The sequence below is a fragment of the Mizuhopecten yessoensis genome, unplaced genomic scaffold (genome assembly GCF_002113885.1).
Source record: "Mizuhopecten yessoensis strain PY_sf001 unplaced genomic scaffold, ASM211388v2 scaffold5877, whole genome shotgun sequence".
Classification (NCBI taxonomy): Eukaryota; Metazoa; Mollusca; class Bivalvia; order Pectinida; family Pectinidae; genus Mizuhopecten; species Mizuhopecten yessoensis.
Window position 1 is genome coordinate 715876 of NW_018406268.1, and position 22435 is coordinate 738310.

The 22435-nt window shown below is 36.1% G+C and overlaps 1 protein-coding gene across 1 annotated transcript in view; it reads left to right on the top strand.

The window, feature by feature from the left end:
* Positions 1–6324: 6324 nt before the first annotated feature.
* LOC110451212 (ras-related protein Rab-26-like) overlaps positions 6325–22435 on the top strand; it is a 119384-nt gene continuing 103273 nt past the window's right edge. Inside the window, exon 1 of the mRNA XM_021499111.1 lies at positions 6325–6482. Coding sequence (XP_021354786.1) covers positions 6474–6482 — 9 coding nt within the window. The 5' untranslated portion in view covers positions 6325–6473. The remainder of the gene's footprint in view (positions 6483–22435) is intronic.

Sequence of the window (22435 nt, forward strand, 5' to 3'; positions counted from 1 at the left end):
TTTACTGTATCAGATGGAAATGAATAAAAATTGTTTTTAAATTGAAAATTCTATTAAAATATCGTTTTTGTTAAACATTTCTCCATTCGATAACGTACCTTGTAAAATGTTGCAGTGACGAACGTAATTGTCAAGATGAAAACTGATGTTACAGAAAATTGAGTCCTAATGCAGTTGTTTGTGTTAGCGTCGGCAGTGCACCTAGGCATCTTATAAAACTCTAGGGGGCTGTTTTCTTAAGTAATATTCGCTCTAAATGCACGAAGTATGAAATGTGTACTTACTTCGAAATGCATAGGGTTTTCTTGCTATAAAGATGGATATTGCTGATGGATTTCTTTGACAAGGCGAAAAATTAATCCCGTTGTGTATTGACACAATCTTACGTCTCTTATGATTCACAACAATGCTAGCAGATATCAGAGACAGGATATATCTGGAGGCGATAGTTTTGTTGCCGCAGAGAACATGATACCATACCAAACAAAAATGTTATTTCAAATGGGCGCATTTAGTGTCAAGTCGACACGGAGAAAATGAGAAGTTAAAGTCATGTTTATCGTGTTGTCATGACAACCTCTAAGAAAGTAAGGGAAACCAGATTGCATGATTCTCGTCATCAGACTAGGAACGCACCCACAGCGTATACCAAGTACAAAGCTAAGAGCGTTTTAATTATTTAGATGCACTGCAGCAAAGTCTACGTTATCTACACATGTTTATTGAATAGATGTTCAATATACATTGAAACAAAATCGACGAATAAGGAATTAATCTTTCCCGTGCATAGGCATGTTTTAAACGTGAACAAGTAAATGGCATTGACGTGTAAACAGTCTAACCATCACATCCTTCTACAACATTTTCGGACATCATGATACAAATGCAACCTATTTCTATCTTTGTAAAATAATTATGAAGATAAAAGATTCTATATTACACATGGCATCATAAAATAAGGATGCATAGTCATCGAAATGAAACAAGCTTAAGTTGTGAATATTTCGCGCCATTTTACGCTATGGACACGTCACATCAATAATCAACAAGACTGTAGCAGTGTACAGTAGAAATGGCTTGACCCTAAATATAAAGGGCATGTCTCACATAAACATGGATAGTGAATTCAACCTGCACAACACACCTACATATATATACATATTTATAAAATACATTTTGATTTCATTTTTTCAAAAACTGTTTTCCACAGATTTGGGACTTGTGAAAAGCATGGTTACCACATCAAAAAACACCAAAATATGCAAAATATCATGAACTTTAACCCAATTTTTGTTTTCTTAAAACCTTTCTGAAATTAAATATCGCCTACTCGGTAAAAGAAATACTCACGTTTTAGCATAGGTCCTTTCGTGTACACATTAACACGAACAATCTGTGCCGTCAGATTTATTCATCCTCCTAACTCTATATAATTAATGTGCATTCTTCGATTGTTTAACATACAAAATTGAACGAATATGGTGGAATCAAACGGTTTTGGTGATACAATTGCATATGTTTCACAATACTCAGAATTTCTCAATCCTTGAAAAACGATGATTTCATTTGTATACGTGTGTTTCATTACAAATAGGATGAAGCGTTGGGGAATCAGTTTTCGACTTAATTCATGCAATCCATAGCATAGCTAGGATTACTTAATAAATCTTGTCAATATGTGTTGGGTAATGGGTTTACCATCATATAAAAGGCTCTCAGAAAAATGAGTATGATATACAACAGTAACTCTTTTGAATATGGTTAAATGTTTAATGGCGTAACGAATCAAAAGCAACATCTACGCAGCAACACAAAAAGTTCAAATCTCAGTAAAAACGAAACCAATTTGTAAACTCGTTGATATACTTAAACTTATATTTAAGCTGTGTATAGATATGTTGGAATTTATGTTTATAATGTTACCATGGTAACGGTCTGCTGAAAGCATGGTTACCACGTTAACATGGTATTGACAGTGGTGAGTGCGAAGTCAATGTAAAGGTAAGTTGCTTTATTGACGTTATTGACAAGAGATGGGATGTACTTGAGTTGATAATGATAATGATATTGACATAACTTTAAATACAGTGAAAATGTAAACGGAATTAAACAAACCTAGCTGATATCAGGTCATGGCTGTCTAGTAGACAATAGTTCTCATGGTGATTCGTCATACTGTCCTATTTCCAATTTCTGTCGTTACCGTGGATGTTTATGTACTCTTTAAACTCGTCAACATTTACTTGGTTTGGTACAAGAGACTCCAGACTGATTTTGTTTGACAAACGTGGAATATTATGCACCGCTTCTATTTTATTCTGAATACTGTATACAGTGACACTTTCCCTCAATCAAATGTTGGTTTGTCACTGGGTAACATACTTGTATATTCGCCTACTGTTTGTCAGCAACAAATCTGACAAAGACCTACAAAAAACATTGTTGGGGAGCCTCTTTAGTAAATATCATGGTCGCCAATAGATGTAAGGCACTTTACAACATTTTAACAGCACGAAATAAAAAGGAAACCTCCTTCGGAGATAAAGCCCAAACTGGTCACCCGAAAAAGTTTAATAATTACCACTGCAGGAGCCACAAATCCAGTTTTACAAAGATTTCCGTTAACGTATTATATCAATATTTTAATACCGATAACGTATAATGATATGATCATTAATGTTTAAATGCTACAACACTCTATATAACGTTGGTGTTCAAAATAATAGTATGTATATCTATCATGTGGTAATGTAATGTCAGAAAAATATAATGCAGTTAGGAAATTATTAACAGAAGAATTCTTTTGAAAAGAAAATTGTGAGTCCATAGTACCAAAACTTCAGGCAGACTTCATCATTCTATAAATAATCACAAGAAATAGGAAGAAATAAAACACCTATTTCAAAATTCAGTAAGACGGTGCAGATATCCAAACAACGTCATCATTGCTTCACCATATTGTCATTTAGCCCACCTAGGAACAATTGTCAAAACAATGAAAAATTGTGCCTTAGTGTTAAGAAACATATTTAGAAATACATACCACGGAATACGGTACATTGCAACAAAAACTATAGGAACAAGTTTTGTAGCGGGTAAAGACAACCTAGATATGTCAGGTCTCAGCTGTAACTGGAACAGCAGCAGCTTTGAGGAACTGAGATAGGGAGTTGTTTCAAAGAAGACCTGTAAGTCTGTAATACATTTCTGGAAGACATACATATTTTTTTTCCACAGGTTCAGAATCTTCATATTCATTACTATTTAGCAATATTTTATTCAAGACAAGTCTGAATGAGTTATGATTGATGTTTGCGGCTTATCCAAACATACATTTTGTTCAGTTGATGCATGCTCTTTTTTAAGTTAATATCACAAAGATTTCCCTCAATGTTGGGACCGCGGAGAAAGGAATATGAAATAGGTATTTTTTTTTACTTTTCACAAAACACCATTATGAAATAGGTATTTTTTTTTACTTTTCACAGAAACACCATTATTAAATGAGAATTAAATGATTTGATTTTATTGAATAAACATTAACTTGACACACATTTTATTGCATTGACTGTAGTAAACATCTCTTCGATACACGGAGAACATAATATTGACCACAGGAAACGTTTACACGTAAAATACATTGGATTGAATTAAGTGAACATCTACTATTACTCTCATAAAATGAGTTGTCATATTGATCATAGAAATCTGCTACCTACATAATGCAATGGTTTCATATGTAAACACAAGACATATTACATACAATAGGACACACTTAATATACAATTTATATGTATCTACTGTAGTAAACAAATACATTTTATAAGAACACTTTGTATTGACGGTAATAAATCACTACATAACAAAAAATGGTTAATTGATTTTACCGGTAAACATGAACTTCATACAGCATAATACGTTGATTATAATTAACATATACCACCCATAGAATACATTGTATTGAACGTAGTAAACATCTAACTCACACCCATTATACAATGTGTTGACTATACATGATGTAGTAACATACTACACACGGAATACATTACAAAGGTTGTGTTGTAAGCTCCTGTTTTCATTGACAGCTGACTGCCGCCGCTACAGACCTTATGATTAATTTATTTCTAATTATACGTGGTAGTGGACTGTTTTGTCATCGTTACCGTTAACAGGTGCCAACCCGTTATGGTTGTTATGGGAAACCTTGACTCGGAGGCACGGGTGACAATGCGTGGCTACTAAAATGGCAATCAGTTACACACATTGTCATATCACTGCCACAGACAAGACCATCCTACCCTGCTAGCGACTTTCACTTTTAGATTGAATTCTGCAGATTTGTATATCCTGTTTCAGGGTATAAGTGTACTTCACAAGTAACCAACAGCCTGGTATGCGCATGTATCTTGGATAAATATATAACGAAGAGGAGAAAATGATGGAGATAAAAACGAAAACTGATTGGCCTGAGTTAATTTATATTTTTCCGATTCAATCAAATTCAAATCCAAAGCTATAGATATTTAATATGGTATATAAACACATCTTGCTTATACCTTTTCTTCGAAGTGAAATGCAACGAAATGCGATTCGTCTGATAAATATAGCGTTGCGCGGCATGTTAAATGAACGCTCGTGCATGGTTTACTGTTCGATAAAATAGCCGTTACTTCGCCGACGCAGTCAAATTATTAATTATCACTTAATCATAACACTTAATATTTTTTCTTGAACACTCTGTTTGATTACGTTATCATAACAATCACAAGGGTACATGCCTCTACGCTATAAACATACATATATCTATCTCTACAAGTATCTTTATTCCGTTCTGTGAATATAGAACCACTCAAAGATAAGCAATCGGAGTATCCAGATATTTTACAACTTAAGAGTGATGGGAAGCAGTATGATATATTTTGAAGGAGTTCAATGTAGAGGCTATATAGAGCTTGTATTAGAAATAAACTGCTAACAACTCGAAGTATCCGTCAAAATTTCAGACTAAAAAGTCATATAAACGAGGAAGTGAAAACCTGATATTAATACGCGGCATGTACTAATCTTTCACTCAATATAATGCCTGAAAGTGAGAACTAACTGTCTTTATCAAATACCTGTTGAATCTTGTTATAGTAATACAGGCAATTTTCAGACCATGAAATACAACGTTCTGTGTTGCACATGTGCAATACGGAATGTTGTATTTACCTACTAGCCGGAACTACTTTTTATGGGAATCCCCTTATCATGGCGAACTGAAAAGTTCACGGTATTTGCAAAGAATATCAAAATTTATAAAATCTTTGTATCGATCTCTACCAAATACGGAAGGTATGTGATAAATTCGTCCGCGCAATAAACTCGTACTTTCTTATTCTTTAGAAAATCACAAGTTTGTGGTCCTGCATATGTTTTAAACGGCGAACCATTTTACCACGAGATATGGTAACATGGATGGTCAAATCATCATTTATTATCATGTAATAGTGGACAGTGTTATATAATGACAGAAAGTGACAATTCGTCAGCGAGTTTTGCTCCTGTAGCAGTCTACTACGAGTTGGTACTTGCTTTTCGTCATAAATCAATCTACCATGCAATATGATGGCAATAGGTCAAAATTCGCCAACACTTATCGGTCACATATCGGTCCATTGCGATACTAGAAGACAAAATGTGTCATTTTGCTATACGTCATTGGCCAAATACCAGTATACCATACTATTGGATGACAAAAAGACATAAGTCGCCATTTGTAATCGGTTACATATTGGGATTCAGATATATGATGAACAAACAATTCGCAATCATAATAGACCATTTTACTAAGTCATTTGATGACAGACAAGATACGAACAGTCGTCAACAGTACTTGACCATATACCAGCCTACACAGATTTAAAGACCGGAAGTGACGACTTATCATCAGTCCCTGGTCATATTGAACTGAGTTCTAAACTGCCCGCGGCTATCAGCACAACATCGAGAACAGACTGTGATCATGCTACAATGCTGAAGGGGCACTTATTCAGACATAGCTGTAATTCCGAAACATTCAATTATCTTCATAACATGGATAGACCCTGCCTATATTTAGTGGTTTAACCATCCAATTCTATTAGACGAGACATATTTTACATGTTTGTAGTGTGGTACTGTACACTTAATCACGAATACGATTATGTATTTACCGTTACAATCTATAAACTCCGTTATTGACAAGGGTTCATAAAGTAAACATTTGCCTGACTCCCGCTGCTTCAGCAGCAGAGCGTGCTTGGATTACGACCGACTGTGCGCAGCAACGTTAACCGCACGAGTTCTGTGCCGTGCTGTCATACCTCGAGGTACCGCCGTAGCGGAGAAAATGTCGCTTGGTTGATAGTGTGAGTGGTCATTATTGCGTCCGTTATGGTGAGGGGAAAGTGTTTGGTCTGGGCTGCGCAGCCTCGTTACCCTACAGTCTGATCATGTGTAAGGTAAGTCAACTTTCACTTTGCACCTTTCTCGTGTTACAGTTAGGGCTGGATTGGTGATTGCCATTTCGTGTGGTAATCGTGTTATTCACAACAGACTTTATGGTTTATTGAAATTATTTAATATCAATCCTTCCGACCTTAAACAAATATGCATTTGTTATATAAAAAATAAGATGCACATTTGAAATTGTTATCGTGTTTGAGATGATTGTGCAAGCAAGGCCATAACAATTGATATTGCCATCATGCTATAGGTGGGAAGTTATTGGTCCAAAAATGAAAGGGTTCCAACACCAATGACGAATGACGTTCTTCATGGACGTACAAAGTTATTTTACTGTGTCTCTTGTCTGATACCCATAGTTGGAATGTTTCCTCTTAAGGAAGGAAGCTTAACCGAAACAGTATATCGGACTTCAGGGACAAAATATATATATAGTCTAACCACCATTGGTCTTCAGGAACAAGTTCAATGACGCCTGTATGTCTCAGATATTTCGTTCAAATGACCTTCTTTTAAAGATTTGAAATCTTCTGTTACCTTAATATTTTATGCATCTATAGTTTAATTTGTCTCTGAAACGCGATTATTTGCCCATAGTAGACCCAATCCATCAGTTTTGCAATTATGTTTAACCGTTAGACAACATGAATTAATGATTTTGAATGACCATTTCTTCATGAATAATTTTACTCTCCGTCAAATGAAAGTGTTCCATACGATGCCTCACTTCACCTTCAGTGCTGAATGTGTTTTTGACTGAGCTGGATTGTGTTAAACGTCTTAGATGGAGATATTGGTTCAGAATACCATTAGTTGACTACCACCATCAGGGTCGTTTGTTGCTCCAAACCATGGCTGACCGAGTTCAACATTATGTCAATGTCAGAACAGCAGCTCGAATTTTAACTGTGTTTATTCCGCCTTAGGTGACTGGTTTATTCAAATTGAGTAGTACTTTTTGGTTGATTGGCTAGTTGTGAGACTTGTCTGTTGAAACCAGTGTCTTATACCGTAGTTAACCGTCTATACAGGCTGTGGGTGATGTTACAATTACTTATCTTACACCTTTGTTAGGCAATATCCTATCAATAGCTTTTCACCTTTTTGTCCGCTCCAACCCGCAAAACTTGCGAATCGGATAAAAAAAAAAAAACGAGGTAGTGAATGGTGAAGAATTCAATTTTGCTATCTAGTAACTGCTCATGCATATACCCTGAATACCGGTGGCTACTTGATTGAATGTTTTTTTCTGACACGCCGACACTATTTGTTTGTGCTTATGTACTAACACGACTTATAGTTTATTCATTAAACCCTGGCAGTGTTACACTGGTGCATCCCAGATGTTAGTACACCTGTAATATCAAGTTTGCGTTGGCCCATTATTCATGAGAAGAGGTTTTTAATCATTCATACCGCCCCAAAGTAATGTTCTCTTACAAGCTAAAAGATCCGATCCTCGTCATGGCTTGATGACCAGTTAAATATCTGGATCTAGGAGTTTATTGCTGTTGCTTCCGTTAAAGCATGCCTTTCTAGCACACGATTACCGTAGATAATCCATAGGAACATGTTTTAATTTTACACAAAAACCAATCGTATCCATGTGGAATACTATGAACATTGTTTAATACAGAAATCGCACTGACGTCATACTTCTATTATAAAATGTTGAAATATCACCAACTAACATGGAAATGTATTCACTTGGACGATCTTAAAGTCATGTATTCATGCCAGTTAGGTGCAACTATCACAAGTTACGATTTACATGTGTGATAAGTGTAATGTTTCTGCCTATGGCAATGATATAAATGAAATATCATATATACGATGTAAGATTATAGAGGCAATATCAAAGTCAACAGATATTTTACGGCTTGTCGTAAAGCCAAGATAAGTTAGTCGTTGTATACCGGGACACAATAACAATGCGGCTTCTTTTTCTCTTGAGATGTGTTTGACAGGACCAGTTCGTTGGTTTGAGCTACGAGGTGCTTCAAGAAACCATGAAAATCCAATATAAAAAGTTATGAATGCCAAAAGAGGATAAGATTTCAAAACATTTAATATATTTTCACGTTAAAATACGCTATAAAATCAGACGGACGGCCATCTTGTTATGTTAGAGGCAAGCAAAGACACTTAGTGAACACTCAACTTTGGTAGTGTACTTTTTTCAAATATGATACTGACAGACGCCCGCTATAACTTTTCAGCATATCATGTTATAATCTTCGGGTTTGCTTATCTCTTCCACTGACGATTACCAATCGTATACTATCAAGATTAAAATCTACAGCATATTGCTTATCATTGCATCATTTTTTACAGTCTACACTGTTGGGTTTTTTCGTCAACCAATTACTCTCGCTACTGACTTTAAAGTCCACACGTGTTTTATTGCCACTACTGGTTATAACAATCTACAATTAAAGTTTTTACTATTACTACCGTAACTGACCCTCATAGTTAGAAATTGCTAATGGTCAATGTAGATCCACAGCGTTCGAAAATTACTTATTGTCAATAGTGATCCTTACAGTCAACAAATTGATTACTGTCGATGCTGATCCTTACATTCCACAAATTGCTTACTGTTGATGGTGATCCTTACAGTCCACACATTGCTTACTGTTGATGTTGATCCTTACAGTCAACAAATTACTTACCGTCGATGCTGATCCTTACATTCCACAAATTACTTACTGTTGATACTGATCCTTATAGTCCACAAATTGCTTACTGTCGATGTTGATCCTTACAGTTCACAAATTGATTACTATCGATGCTGATCCTTAAGTTCACAAATTGCTTACTTTCGATGTTGATCCTTACAGTTCACAAATTGATTACTGTCGATGCTGATCCTTACTGTCCACAAATTGCTTACTGTTGATGTGATCCTTACAGTCCACAAATTGCTTACTGTTGATGTGATCCTTACAGTCCACAAATTGCTTACTGCTGATGTTGATCATTACAGTCCACAACTTACTTACTGTCGATGCTGATCCTTACATTTCACAAATTACTTACTGCCGATGCTGATCCTTATAGTCCACAAATTGCTTATTGTTGATGCTGATCCTTACAGTCCACAAATTACTTTCTGTCGATGCTGATCCTTATAGTCCACAAATTGCTTACTGTTGATGCTGATCCTTACAGTCCACATATTGCTAACTGTCGATGCTGCTCCTTACAATCCACAAATCGCTTACTGTTAATGCCGATCCTTATATTCAAAAATTGCTTACTGTCGAATCTGATCCTTATAGTCCACATATTGCTAACTGTCGATGCTGATCCCTATAGTCCACAAATTGTTTACTGTCGATGTTGATCCTTACAGTCCACAAATTACTTACCGTCGATGCTGATCCTTACAATCCACAAATCGCTTACTGTCAATGCCGATCCTTTCATTCCTCAAATTGTTTACCGTCGAAGCTGATCCTTACAATCCACAAATTGGTTACTGTCGATGTTGATCCTTACAGTCCACAATTTGCTTACTGTCGATGTTGCTCCTTACAGTCCACAAATTGCTTACTGCCGATGCTCATCCTTATATTCCACAAATTGCTTACTGTTGATGCTGATCCTCATAGTCCACAAATTGTTTACTGTCGATGCCGATCCTTACAGTCCACAAATTACTTACTGTCGATACTGATCCTTACAGTCCACAAATTACTTACTGTTGATGCTGATCCTTACAGTCCACAAATTGCTTACTGTCAATGCTGATTCTTATATTTAACAAATTACTTACTGTCGATGTTGATCATTACAGACCACAAATTACTTACTGTTGATGCTGATCCTAACAGTCCACAAATTACTTATTGTCCATGCTGATCCTTACAGTCCACAAATTGCTTACTGTCGATGCTGATTCTTACAATCCACAAATCGGTTACTGTCGATGCTCATCCTTATAGCCCACAAATCGCTTACTGTCAATTCCGATCCTTTCATTCCTCAAATTGTTCACTGTCGAAACTGATTCTTACAATCCACAAATCGGTTACTGTCGATGTTGATCCTTACAGTCCACAATTTGCTTACTGTCGATGTTGATCCTTACAGTCCACAAATCGCTTACTGTCAATGCCGATCCTTTCATTCCTCAAATTGTTTACTGTCGAAGCTGATCCTTACAGTCCACAAATTGCTTACTGTCGATGCTGATTCTTACAATCCACAAATTGCTTACTGTTGATACTGATCGCTACATTCCACAAATTGCTTACTGTCGAATCTGATCGCTACATTCCACAAATTGCTTACTGTCGATGTTGATCCTTACAATCCACAAATTGCTTACTGTCAATGCCGATCCTTATATTCAACAACTTGCTTACTGTCGAATCTGATCATTATAGTCCACATATTGCTAACTGTCGATGCTGCTCCTTACAATCCACAAATTGCTTACTGTCGATGCTAAATCTTACAATCCACATATTGCTAACTGTCGATGCTGTTCCTTACAATCCACAAATGGCTTACTGTCAATGCCGATCCTTTCATTCCTCAAATTGTTTACTGTCGAAGCTTATTCATACAATCCACAAATCGGTTACTGTCGATGTTGATCCTTACAGTCCACAAATTACTTCCTGTTGATGCTGAATCTTACAATCCACAAATTGCTTACTGTCGATGCCGCTCCTTACAATCCACAAATTGCTTACTGTCGATGCTGATCCTTACTGTCCACAAATTGCTTTCTGTTGATTCTGATCCTTACAGTCCACAAATTGCTTACTGTCGATGCTGATCCTTACAGTTCACAAATTGCTTACTGTCGATGCTAAATCTTACAATCCACATATTGCTAACTGTCGATGCTGCTCTTTACAATCCACAAATCGCTTACTGTCAATGCCGATCCTTACCCTCCGCTAATAGCGTACTGTCGATACTGTTCCTTACAGTCCACAAATTGCTTACCGTCGATGCTGATCCTTACAGTCCACAAATTACTTACTGTCGATGTTGATTATTACAGACCACAAATTGCTTACTGTTGATGTTGATCCTTACAGTCCACAAATTGCTTACTGTCGATGCTGATCCTTATAGCCCACAAATCGCTTACTGTCAATTCCGATCCTTTCATTCCTCAAATTGTTTACTGTCGAAGCTGATTCTTACAATCCACAAATCTGTTACTGTCGATGTTGATCCTTACAGTCCACAATTTGCTTACTGTCGATGTTGATCCTTACAGTCCACAAATCGCTTACTGTCAATGCCGATCCTTTCATTCCTCAAATTGTTTACTGTTGAAGCTGATCCTTACAGTCCACAAATTACTTATTGTCCATGCTGATCCTTACAGTCCAAAACTTTCTTACTGTCGAAACACCTTTTTACAGTCTAGAAACTGCATATAAATTTTACTGACCACAACGTGCTTACTGAAAATGTTTGAAGAATGCTTACTGTTTAACCTATTTTTACAGTCTACAGAATGCTTACTGTCGATATTTATTCTTTAAGTCTACAAGTTTCTTACTGCCGCTTCTTGTTTTACAATTCAAAATTTGCTCACTGTCGCTACTGATTCTTTTTTCTCTCCATTTAACGAATCGCTTACTGGCCATACTTATTTTTATAGTTCACATATTGCCTACTGTTCTTTTTTTTATAGTTCACAAAATACTTTCTGTCGCTACCGATTCTTACAGTTCATAACTGTTTCATGTTCTTTTTATTCTATCATGTTGCCTCCAAACATCGCTGACTTTTGCGGTTGATTTTTAAGTAAAAGTATATTGCTTGTCATCTCTTCTAATACCCTTAGTGTAATGTGGCAGTACACGAGTACCTGTTCATTCTTTAACAACAATGTGATGAGATCTTCTAATTGGTTTAACTTGACACCTGTTCCTAGAAGAAACCGATCGTTAAGTTATCTAATTTAAGTTGTAGTTATTGTGTGACATGATATGTAACGCTGCATTTTTACTGTTATAACCTCTAGTTAGTTTGCTTAATTAGTCTTGTTTGGTATTTCCGCAAGCGATGGACAATGAACTGATGAAAAGTACAAGCCTATTCCGTCTTTGCGTATTGCAGAGTTATCTTCTCTTGAGAACAGTTATTGATTGTTACGTCATTGGTTTGTGTGATAAAAATAACGTCGTTTTCTCAAAAATTGATGACGTTACTCTCACAAACAAATGACGTAACAATCAATACCTGTTCTCAAGAGAAGATAACTCTGCAATACGCAAAGACGGAATATCAATGACAAGATATACTTTTAATTGAAATGTTTGCTACTCTATCAGTCAATTATTATCAAAGGGACAAAATGTACATTGATCTGTAAATTTACGCTTTTTTTACAAGTCTTTATCAGCATGCCATAATTTTTAATTTCTTATTTATGATATTGTCGACTGTTTCCTAACACTGCATTTATGGAACCGTAAAATAATAAAACCCATGTTCATTAGGTCATATACTTCAAAATTGATCAATACTTTTGCTACAATGTCGGTCTTCAGAGACATCAATTAATTCTAGATCGCGTATTGCTTACTGTTGCGACTCATTTTTACAATTCAGAGATTGCTTACTATCGCTACTGACTTTTATAGTCTGTACATTGCTTATAGACTTATAGACGTATAGACGCTGTTCATGTTTACACCGTGCAGATTTCGAAGAGTCACTACCAACTTTACAGGCCAACGATTGGCTGCTGTCACTGCAGATTGTTATAGTCCCAGAATTCTTGCTGTATCTTCTGCTACCGTCCAAATGCTTCTGCTTTTTACTGACTACAAATTGCTTCCTGTCGCTACTGATTTCAACGTTACAGATTTCTACTGTCATCAGCGTTAGATGTTTTCACTAATTGACAATTATCAGATTGGTTCCGAACAGAAGTTTGCCTCAATATTTTGCTTCTAGGTGAAAATAGCTGAATGATAGCAATTTTTTACCTGTATGATTTGTTTGATATTGGGACTTAATGTGTTTTGTAACAGTCTTTGTTAATGACAATGGTATTTACTGATGATAAAACCACTGATGTTTTTTCATTAAAATGTCTTTATTTGGACATGATACTTGATCATTTAGTAAAGACAGATCTCTCTAGTGTCGCTGTGGGACAGCAAAAAAAATATAATACCTTCAATATCCATTTAGCTAAGGGGCGGAAAGAAAATCATTTGCAATGTAAAAAGATTTGAGCGGGTTTAACATTCCAGTTATGATTAAGATAAATAAACAAGGAAATTAACTTCTTTCTTGATCTAACCTAGGGACTAAAATGGAAAAACCATATTGTCTACATGTCTGTCAGCAGTGTCAGGTAGATCGTCATACTTTTGAAATTGTGCATCTGTACTCAATTTGACAGGTTTAACGTTATAAGTGAAGTATAAAGTCACATTTAACGATATGGCAGTGTTTACCAGGTCTTATACACACATGCTTTCCTTGCATGATGTCTCCGTCACAGTTCTGTAATCTCTAAAAAAAAGTAAACCACGAAAAAGTCTCCTTTCTGCATTCTACTTTTACTTAAAATGAAAAAGACATTGTCTAGCTGTCTTTAAAGTAGAGTCTTCATACTTTTAACATTGTGGGTTTGTACATCATTTGTCTGGTTTAAAGTGATGAGCGGAACATCAAGTCTTACTTAATGATAATGCAGTGTTAACCATGTCTTCTGCACACGCTATCCTGGGAGGATATTTCCGTCACAATTCTGTGTTCTCTGAGGCAGTTCACGAGTACTTGTTCTGTCTTTAACAACGATGAGATGAGCTCTTGTAATTGGTTTTACTTGACACCTGTTTCTGGTGGAATCTCATCGTTAAGGTAACCAATTAGTTGTAGCTATTGTGTGACATGACATTTAACACCATCCCTCTTTACTGCAAACTTCGTCTTGTCGAGTTTTGTATTTCCTGGGGTAATAGGAATCGAGCTTATTTAAGGGGAAGCTTGAAGTCATGGAATGTAGGTCTATCTGATCTTGGGCATATAACTTCCCATGCCCATTACTAAAAACATACAACGCAGACGATTTTTCTCGACCTTATTTTAACATTGAGGTTTTTTTTCACGCTATGTTTTAACATAAATATGAAACAATGTTTCAACGTTATATAACGTCGGAATAAAGTGATGATTGTTTAATGTTAAAATTTAGCGTCGATAAACATTTTTAACATTGAAAAAGCATAACGACGTTAATGTGAGGGTTAGGTTTAAACGTAATTTTCATGTTCAATTCTAGTACCATTTTTACATTCAAACGCTAAATGTGTTAAATATACATTTAATTGGTAACTTAAATCCAACATTATTATGACATCTTTTTATTACTAAAATAATCAAACACTATTTTGACTTTGCATCAATATCGAAATGACGTGAAAATGTAACATTATATTTTCGTTACTCCTCTCTTTTGGGACATTAACGCTAAAATTAAAGTTCTTTTAACATTTTTTTACGTTTGAAAATTGGTCGTGTATGTTTCCATTTTTGAGAGAGATGTGTCGGTACTACAGTATTTGTGCGGATATTGTTGGGATACAATGTGCATTTATCTGTATATTACTAAGGTTAACCAGACTTTACTATCACGGCTTAGCAAGAACAATATAACAACAAAATTAAATTTACGTCGCAATATTGGTAACTGTTTACCTCACCTTGCATTTATGAAGCAGTAAAATGATAAAACACCTGTTCATTATATCAGCTTCCACTCTTCCAGTTCCAATTTCTGCCTCCAGGGACATCAATTAATTAGACGCCAATCGTTATAAGCCGATATTTATTGGAGCTGCTTGTCTGGAGTCGCGGTACAAGATGTCCACACTGATAAAATGTATTTACTGATTATGTATCAATATATGTCGGATCTTTGTCCCCAGATTCTTGCCAATTCTCATGAGATTACTTGTTCGTTGCTGATACCGAGACACTAATTGCTAGCAGTCTGTTATACACTCACTCTCTTTCTGTACGTTGATGGGTAGAGACGACTAGTGTTTGGGCAGTCGCCGATCTCCAGATACAACTGTGCCTTGGGTCAAAGCAGTCTGACATCACGTGTATTGTCTCGATGTTTCTTCAGTGACAATTTGAATATGGACGAACTAACAGAAAATTGTCCATTTTGTAAGTGTTTCTATATTAAGACCAATCTTCGTTTTTTTCGTTTCCGTGGTCAATTATATTGGACCATAGCATTGAAAACTCATGATCTGTAAGCTGCCGCTTTGTCTTTGTCTGTCTGGGAAACCGATTTCTACTCAAAGAGACAAAACAATTGTCTTGTCTATACCATCACATTTACGTATCTGTTTTAGAAATTATATATACAGATCCAGACATATGTCCTCAAGGAAATGCATACAAAAAAGAGAAGCAAGATGATACGATTGGAGTGCTCTCTACCAAATATAACACGAAATATCAACTAATGAAACAGTCTTCTCCTAAGTGACGTCACGTGATTGATATTGTAAACGACATGTGGGCTTCCCATTATAAAGACCCATTGGAAAATGAATACGTTTTACCAAAACACATTCCAGACATCAATTTCCTGATTAGAGATATCAATGCATTTCTTCTGATTATCGATATCTGGCTTAATACTTGCGAAAAGAAATTCTTTCTAAAACAAATATTAAAAAGGAAAAGGTTTGGTCGGTTTCATTAAATATTATTTTAAAAGTCAATTATTTCATGATTCACTTTTATTCATAGGCAGCTAATTCATTTTTATTGATATTGAATATTTCATATGTATACATATGTATACACAATGCATATGCTAAACTGTGTAAGTAGAAACCAAAATCAGGAAAATTCGAAAAAAGAACAGAGACGAGGGGGACCCCAACTGAGGCATATGTATGACCTAATGCTGACTTGACGGAAGAGGGGGCTAGATCTACACCTTACCAGTAATCTATTCGATGCAATGTGTATACAATCTCTTTCGGAAGGCAAAAGGTCCCAGTTCGAGTGACATATAAATACGTTGCAACATGTTTGATACTTTCATTGTTCGTGTATTAAATAAAACTTTGATATTACAGTTTTCCAACCTGATAATCTTATTGAAGATTTATCATACAGTCACAAGGACAAAATAAACAACAGCAGTAACTGAGGAGATATGAAATCCGCCTTAAATGCCTCATTAACTACCTTAGGGAAGACCAAGTGCTCTGGACGTTTAAGCTATTCGATTTCTGCACCTCATGTGGTACCTACAATGATAACTTCCGTCAAATCCAGGAGTGTATAAAGGTCAAGACATGGTTGACAAGTGTTTAACCACGGTAGACACTGAAAGAAAATGATTGTAAAATAGTTACTGGTGACAACAATGGTATTCTTTAACGTAGATTGAGTTTTTTTCCGCCAGAAACTCCTTTCTTCAAGTTTTACCAAATTCGAAAAAAACCTTGGGTGAAATTCCCCTATCCTAAACCTTGGGCATTTAAGAGTCTTATATACCTATGAATAAGTTGACTTGTTCGTTCAGTCTTTATGAGGATGGGTACAACTTCAACAGATCTATTTTCTGAGTCGATAACACAGCCACTGAGGAAAATTGCAAAACAGTGATAGAGATACACATAGGCGTAGAGTAATATTTTTTGTCATTTATAGTCCCGAGTGAATTGTTAGTGCACAGGCAATATATTAGTTACTCCGGACGTTGTTGTCTTTTATAGATAAGTACGTCCCGAATGAATTGATAATTCAAAGGCAATATTTTTTTTTCACTCCGGGCCTGTCGAACAGTGGTTTCCTGTCATCCATGTTTAATTCGCTGCGGACCTATACGTAATCGCCCCGTCCTCGTACGATCGATAACGGTGTAGTATATGAAAAGCACCACTGAACAATTTATTCAAATATGTAAATTGTACTCACACTTGCCGTATTGTTGACTTCCATTGATCTAAACCGGATCATCAAATCTAAAATTTCGCGATGAATAAAACATCATTTTTGCATAAACAAGTAAAATGTGAGCGATAACGTGTTCCCACAAGGCAGGTATAATATACGCGCTATCACAGAACTGCAGGGATTATTGACGACTAGGTTGCCATTTGCATCTATTTGAAATAACCGTTTGTGACAAGGTGATAACAACCACACCGTGGAATTAGTTACAGTATATATATATATATATATAAAGACTTGTTCATCTCGGGTTCGTTGGAAATCATATGCAAACATCCCAAAGTGTCATCCTACCACTATGTTTATATAAACGTTTTAACAATATTAGTGAAACCTAAAAGCATTTTTTCTTGATGAAATGTATGCATAAAACTTCATAAACCTGCAATGCTAATTCTCTCGCAAGCTTGGAAAGTCACAGCGTCATAAACCGCCTACCGACTAAAGTGCATATTGACAATTATGTATGCATGTCATGTTGTTCCCAAACAGCCAAGTGGGCGTAATAGAAAAGATAACATTCGTATTGACTGAAAATTGGCTTAAAGCATAACATGATCTCGCTAATGGATCAAATTTTTGAGGGTATTTTTTTCCATTATGCTCATTGTATTGTTCATAGGAAATTTAATTAAAGATTCCTGTCCCACTGCACTCTGATTTATCTTACAAACAGTAACCTCCCCTTAATTTCATTTCGGGATATAATTGTAGCAAAGTTTGGCACAGGTACTTCCACTGACTTGGTAGTTCAATCAGTTAGCGACAGCGTAAAAATCTAAGGTCAGGTGTTCGAATCCCAGTCTAGCCACCGCTGATTATTTATTTATGAAATTCATTTCTTTTAAACTCAGAACACTGTTGTTGATGTTGTTGTTGCTATTGTTATTGTTGTTGTTGTTTATATTTTGTTTTTTAACCTTAATTATTTTTTCATTCAAGTCCCGCGCGGTATAGTTTTCTCTCCATAAATGATTTATACTGCCGGAAAAATCAGTTTCCAAAGTGTAGTTACAGATTTTGAAAGTAGTACGGGGATCCTGAAGATGAATTAATATTCTGCTGTTCAGACAGTTCTTTCTAGAAATAAATCGTTCATCTATCCTTTTTTTTGGAATTACCAAATTCATAATTCCATGAATATTCTTGCATTCAAACTGTTGCCTCGCTTATAATGCTTATCTAGATTGCCCTAGAAGCAATGAGTAACGGTACGTTTTCTGATGCGTCCACTTGGCGTCGACATACATGCTTCCACAAGTTTGGGATCAAAATCTGACGTCTGTGACTTGTCATTGCTGTCAGAGATTGGAGATAAGTTCAATGAAAGACACCCACCATGTTGATCCTCCTTTGACCTCGTTTAACTTAAGATGTGTTTGTGTCAACAGTTGATGGCTGGACATTTGATTGCAAGACAGCCTCGTTATGAATCGACATACATACGTGACCTGCATATTGTTCAGGGACTGTGGTCATTAGTATCTCGTCAAACAGTAAAAAACGTTGCTGGGTAATCTTCTTTTTTGTGTGACTACTACTGAAGAAAAGCCGCCACTGTCACTCTGTGAATTGAGATGGATGGCGATAACATATGCGTCCTTTTACTGACAATCCTACGTGACAGGCCAGACGCACGGCCGACATGTACTTCCGCTGGTCCTATACAATCAAACAACTCGCCAGCATCCAGCATGGCCTCGCAGACCAAATCGAATTTTCCTGCATAAAATAAGGGGGGTTTGCACCGAAAGACATCCAAAAAATGTTTTTGTTTTTATTATTGATACCACACATGTTGAATCTCCTTTCAATTCAACCGATTTAAAGGATATGACGTAATTAGTTTTTCAAACAAAGTCAACAACAACAAGATACAAAAACTCCTTAGGGATTAAACCAGTAATTGTTTTGGTGGAACAAACTGCATTTAGTTTAAAATATTGCAAACTGTAAGGGATAACAAGAGCCGATTCAAACCCTGATGTCGTCTGCGACAAAACTCCACAAGGAATTGTACTGTTGGTTATTCCGGTGCAGATAAAACGCGGTCGATTTTGTGGTCCCAACTCTGAATCATCCAAATTCACACAAGGACCGGGAGCTGGATCTTCTCATTGTATGGACTATCTTTATTTTTCCAAATTGCTCCCGAACCGCGTAGTCGTGATTCGTGCCGTCGCAGCTCTGTGAAAGTCATGACAGTGAAGTATTTATCTGTTTGAAGGCGTAAATTAAAAAACTGTTTTCGCTAAACTGTTTTCGCTTAAAAATCATATTGAATTTGTTCTATTATGAATAATGTATTTGGAATTGACTTTTAATAATATTGCTTGTACCAATGCAAAGTAGTATTTGTCTCCCAATATCAAACTGTTGGTTAAAATCCGCTCGCTACAATGCATAATATTTGTTTATGATAGGGACTTTAAGCTGACTGCTGTTAATATATAATCACTAAAATATCTTGAAAATAATTACAAGGAATTAACAAGTACTTATAGATCTTGCAGTTAGTACCTTGTACAATTGTACCCCCGTTGTTAGAATCACCCCTAGAAACATCTTTGCAGCAATGCACTTTACAGCAGGTTTGAAATTCTTAAGAAAAAGTATTTCCTAAAAACATTGTAGATATTTTCCAAGTGATATTTTGTCGTCAAGCACCTCGCTATAACTGTTGCAAAGTTTTTAAAAAAGCTACAGATGAAATCAATGTTTGCCTTGAACGGTGCTTATGATACATGTACTTGAAATTAAAATGAAAACAAAACACAAGATTGTACTTCTTGAACCTGAAATCCAAACCTCACTCGAGGATCTGCATGCTAGGTATGTAGTTGTGTCTGCAGACAAGGCAGAAAGCACTCTTATGAGAACAAACTGTGCCCCTTTTCTGGCTGAGTTGTTTTTGTCTTCATATGAAACTGATTTTAATGATGAGCTTATCAGGACTGATCACAAAACCTAACCAAGTCCTCCTATTTCACATTCAGATATACCGATGATGTGCTGTCTTTATATAGCAAGAAAAATATTGGCCACAACGATCACATACCATCACACACTTCTCAATTTCATCTGCTTTCCTCAATCTTTACTTACAACATGACATACAGGGACAGCTTACCTTTAAGCTACGATTTTCCGATCGTGAACTTGATAGTAACATCCTTGCTTCCTCTTCCTACGGTGTGCACCGGTCGCAGTTGATTCAGTATTCAAGAGCTTACTCTTATGAATATCATGACTTCCTTAATAGATGTCCATAGCGCATGGTCCAAAGTTCATTTGCTGGGGGTTTTGTGTGATAAGAAAGGTTGATATTGTTTATGTTCATTAGAGTACATTGTGGTTTTTGTTGTTACTACTATTAGAGTTCTCGATATAAGGAAGCGACATTACTTTGATATGGCCTATATCAACATGGCAAATGTCGTCGATGAAGCAGAAGACGCGTACCACCTCGGAACACTTAGTCTTACTCTCTTTATAATTGTTCAATGGTAACCACGAAAATCCTTCATTTGTTCATATTTTGCTTTAGTATTGTCGATTTTGAGTTCGTATTATGATTATGTTGACAATTCTGTTTTCTCCTGTTTTTTTAATGATCAACTGACTTTTAGGAATTCCAGAATATGAAATTTCCAATAAGCATTACTAAAATTGAGTTCAATTTCGTTAACTTAAAATTCTCATAATTCAAAAATGCTATACTATAGAAAAAAAGTTTGGTCGTTTGGGTGGTCGGATGGCGCAGTGGATAGCGCACTTGCCTTTCACCAAGGCGACCGGGGATCGATTCCCCGATCGAACGTGAAAAGATATGGGGTCACCTGCCCGATCACGTGGGTTTTCTCCGGGTACTCCGGTTTCCTCCCACATTAAGAACCCTCGCGCGCTAACATCCGGGCCAATAGCAGTGATTTGTATAAGTTTAAATAACTTGTTTTATAATTGTTGTAAAATAAATAAAATTTACATTTAAAAAAGTTTAAAATCTTGTTCATTAAGATAAGGAATGTTCGTGAAACTGCTGCCAGATAAGACTTTTATCAATAATTCTTGAAAGTGAAGGACCAATGCTAGACTTATGCAACATAGATATAGCGCCCTAATTATTTGCAAAATTACTCAAAGGCGGTTGACAAATAACATTAAAATGATTTTCGTTTGTCACAATGAGACCAGGAAGCTTTTAATTTGCATATTCTCAAAACATCTTGTAGTGCCTCACCGAATCTGACCTAGGTGATTTATACAACAATGGCCAAACATCATCTGTGACGGACGCTATTTACAAACTCACGAGCCGTGCAACAGGGACCCTTCATTGGTACCACAGCTCTTTACCTCTTGTCAATCATGACTTGTACGGTGTCTAAATCAAAACCTTCCCCGAAGGGTTTCGTTTCCCTCTTGGAATACACCCAGGTCGATCTCCATCAATTCCGTTCAGGCAATCGATGATACCAACACATCCAACGAAAACCGTATCTTCCAGCCACCAATTTGATGTGTAAGTATGCCGAGCTGCCAGAGCTGGGGGACTCATTTCCGCTCCCTCCCTGACGTGTATTTTTTTTCTTGTGTATTTAAATGTCTGTGGTACTTTTGTAGACAAATTGTCCAATGTCAAAATAAATTGTACATGACACAGGTGCGAGAGTGTGTGTTTTTCCGGCCTAATTGGGCTAGGATTTTTTTTTTAATTCTAAAGTTCTTTCAGTACGATCGTTTTTGAAATTCGGCCAGTTAGAAATAAGCAAAAAAAAAGTTATCCTTATTTTAAAGAAATTATCGCCATATGTGCGTGTTTAATGGCGGAATATAATACGAATAAGAGAAATGTTGTGAAAATCAATACCACTATATTTTAATTGTTCTATTTTTTCTTTTGAAAGGAAACAGTATTCCTGTTTGCAGTATTTGAGATTAAATTATATCAGAGGCTACAAAATCTTTT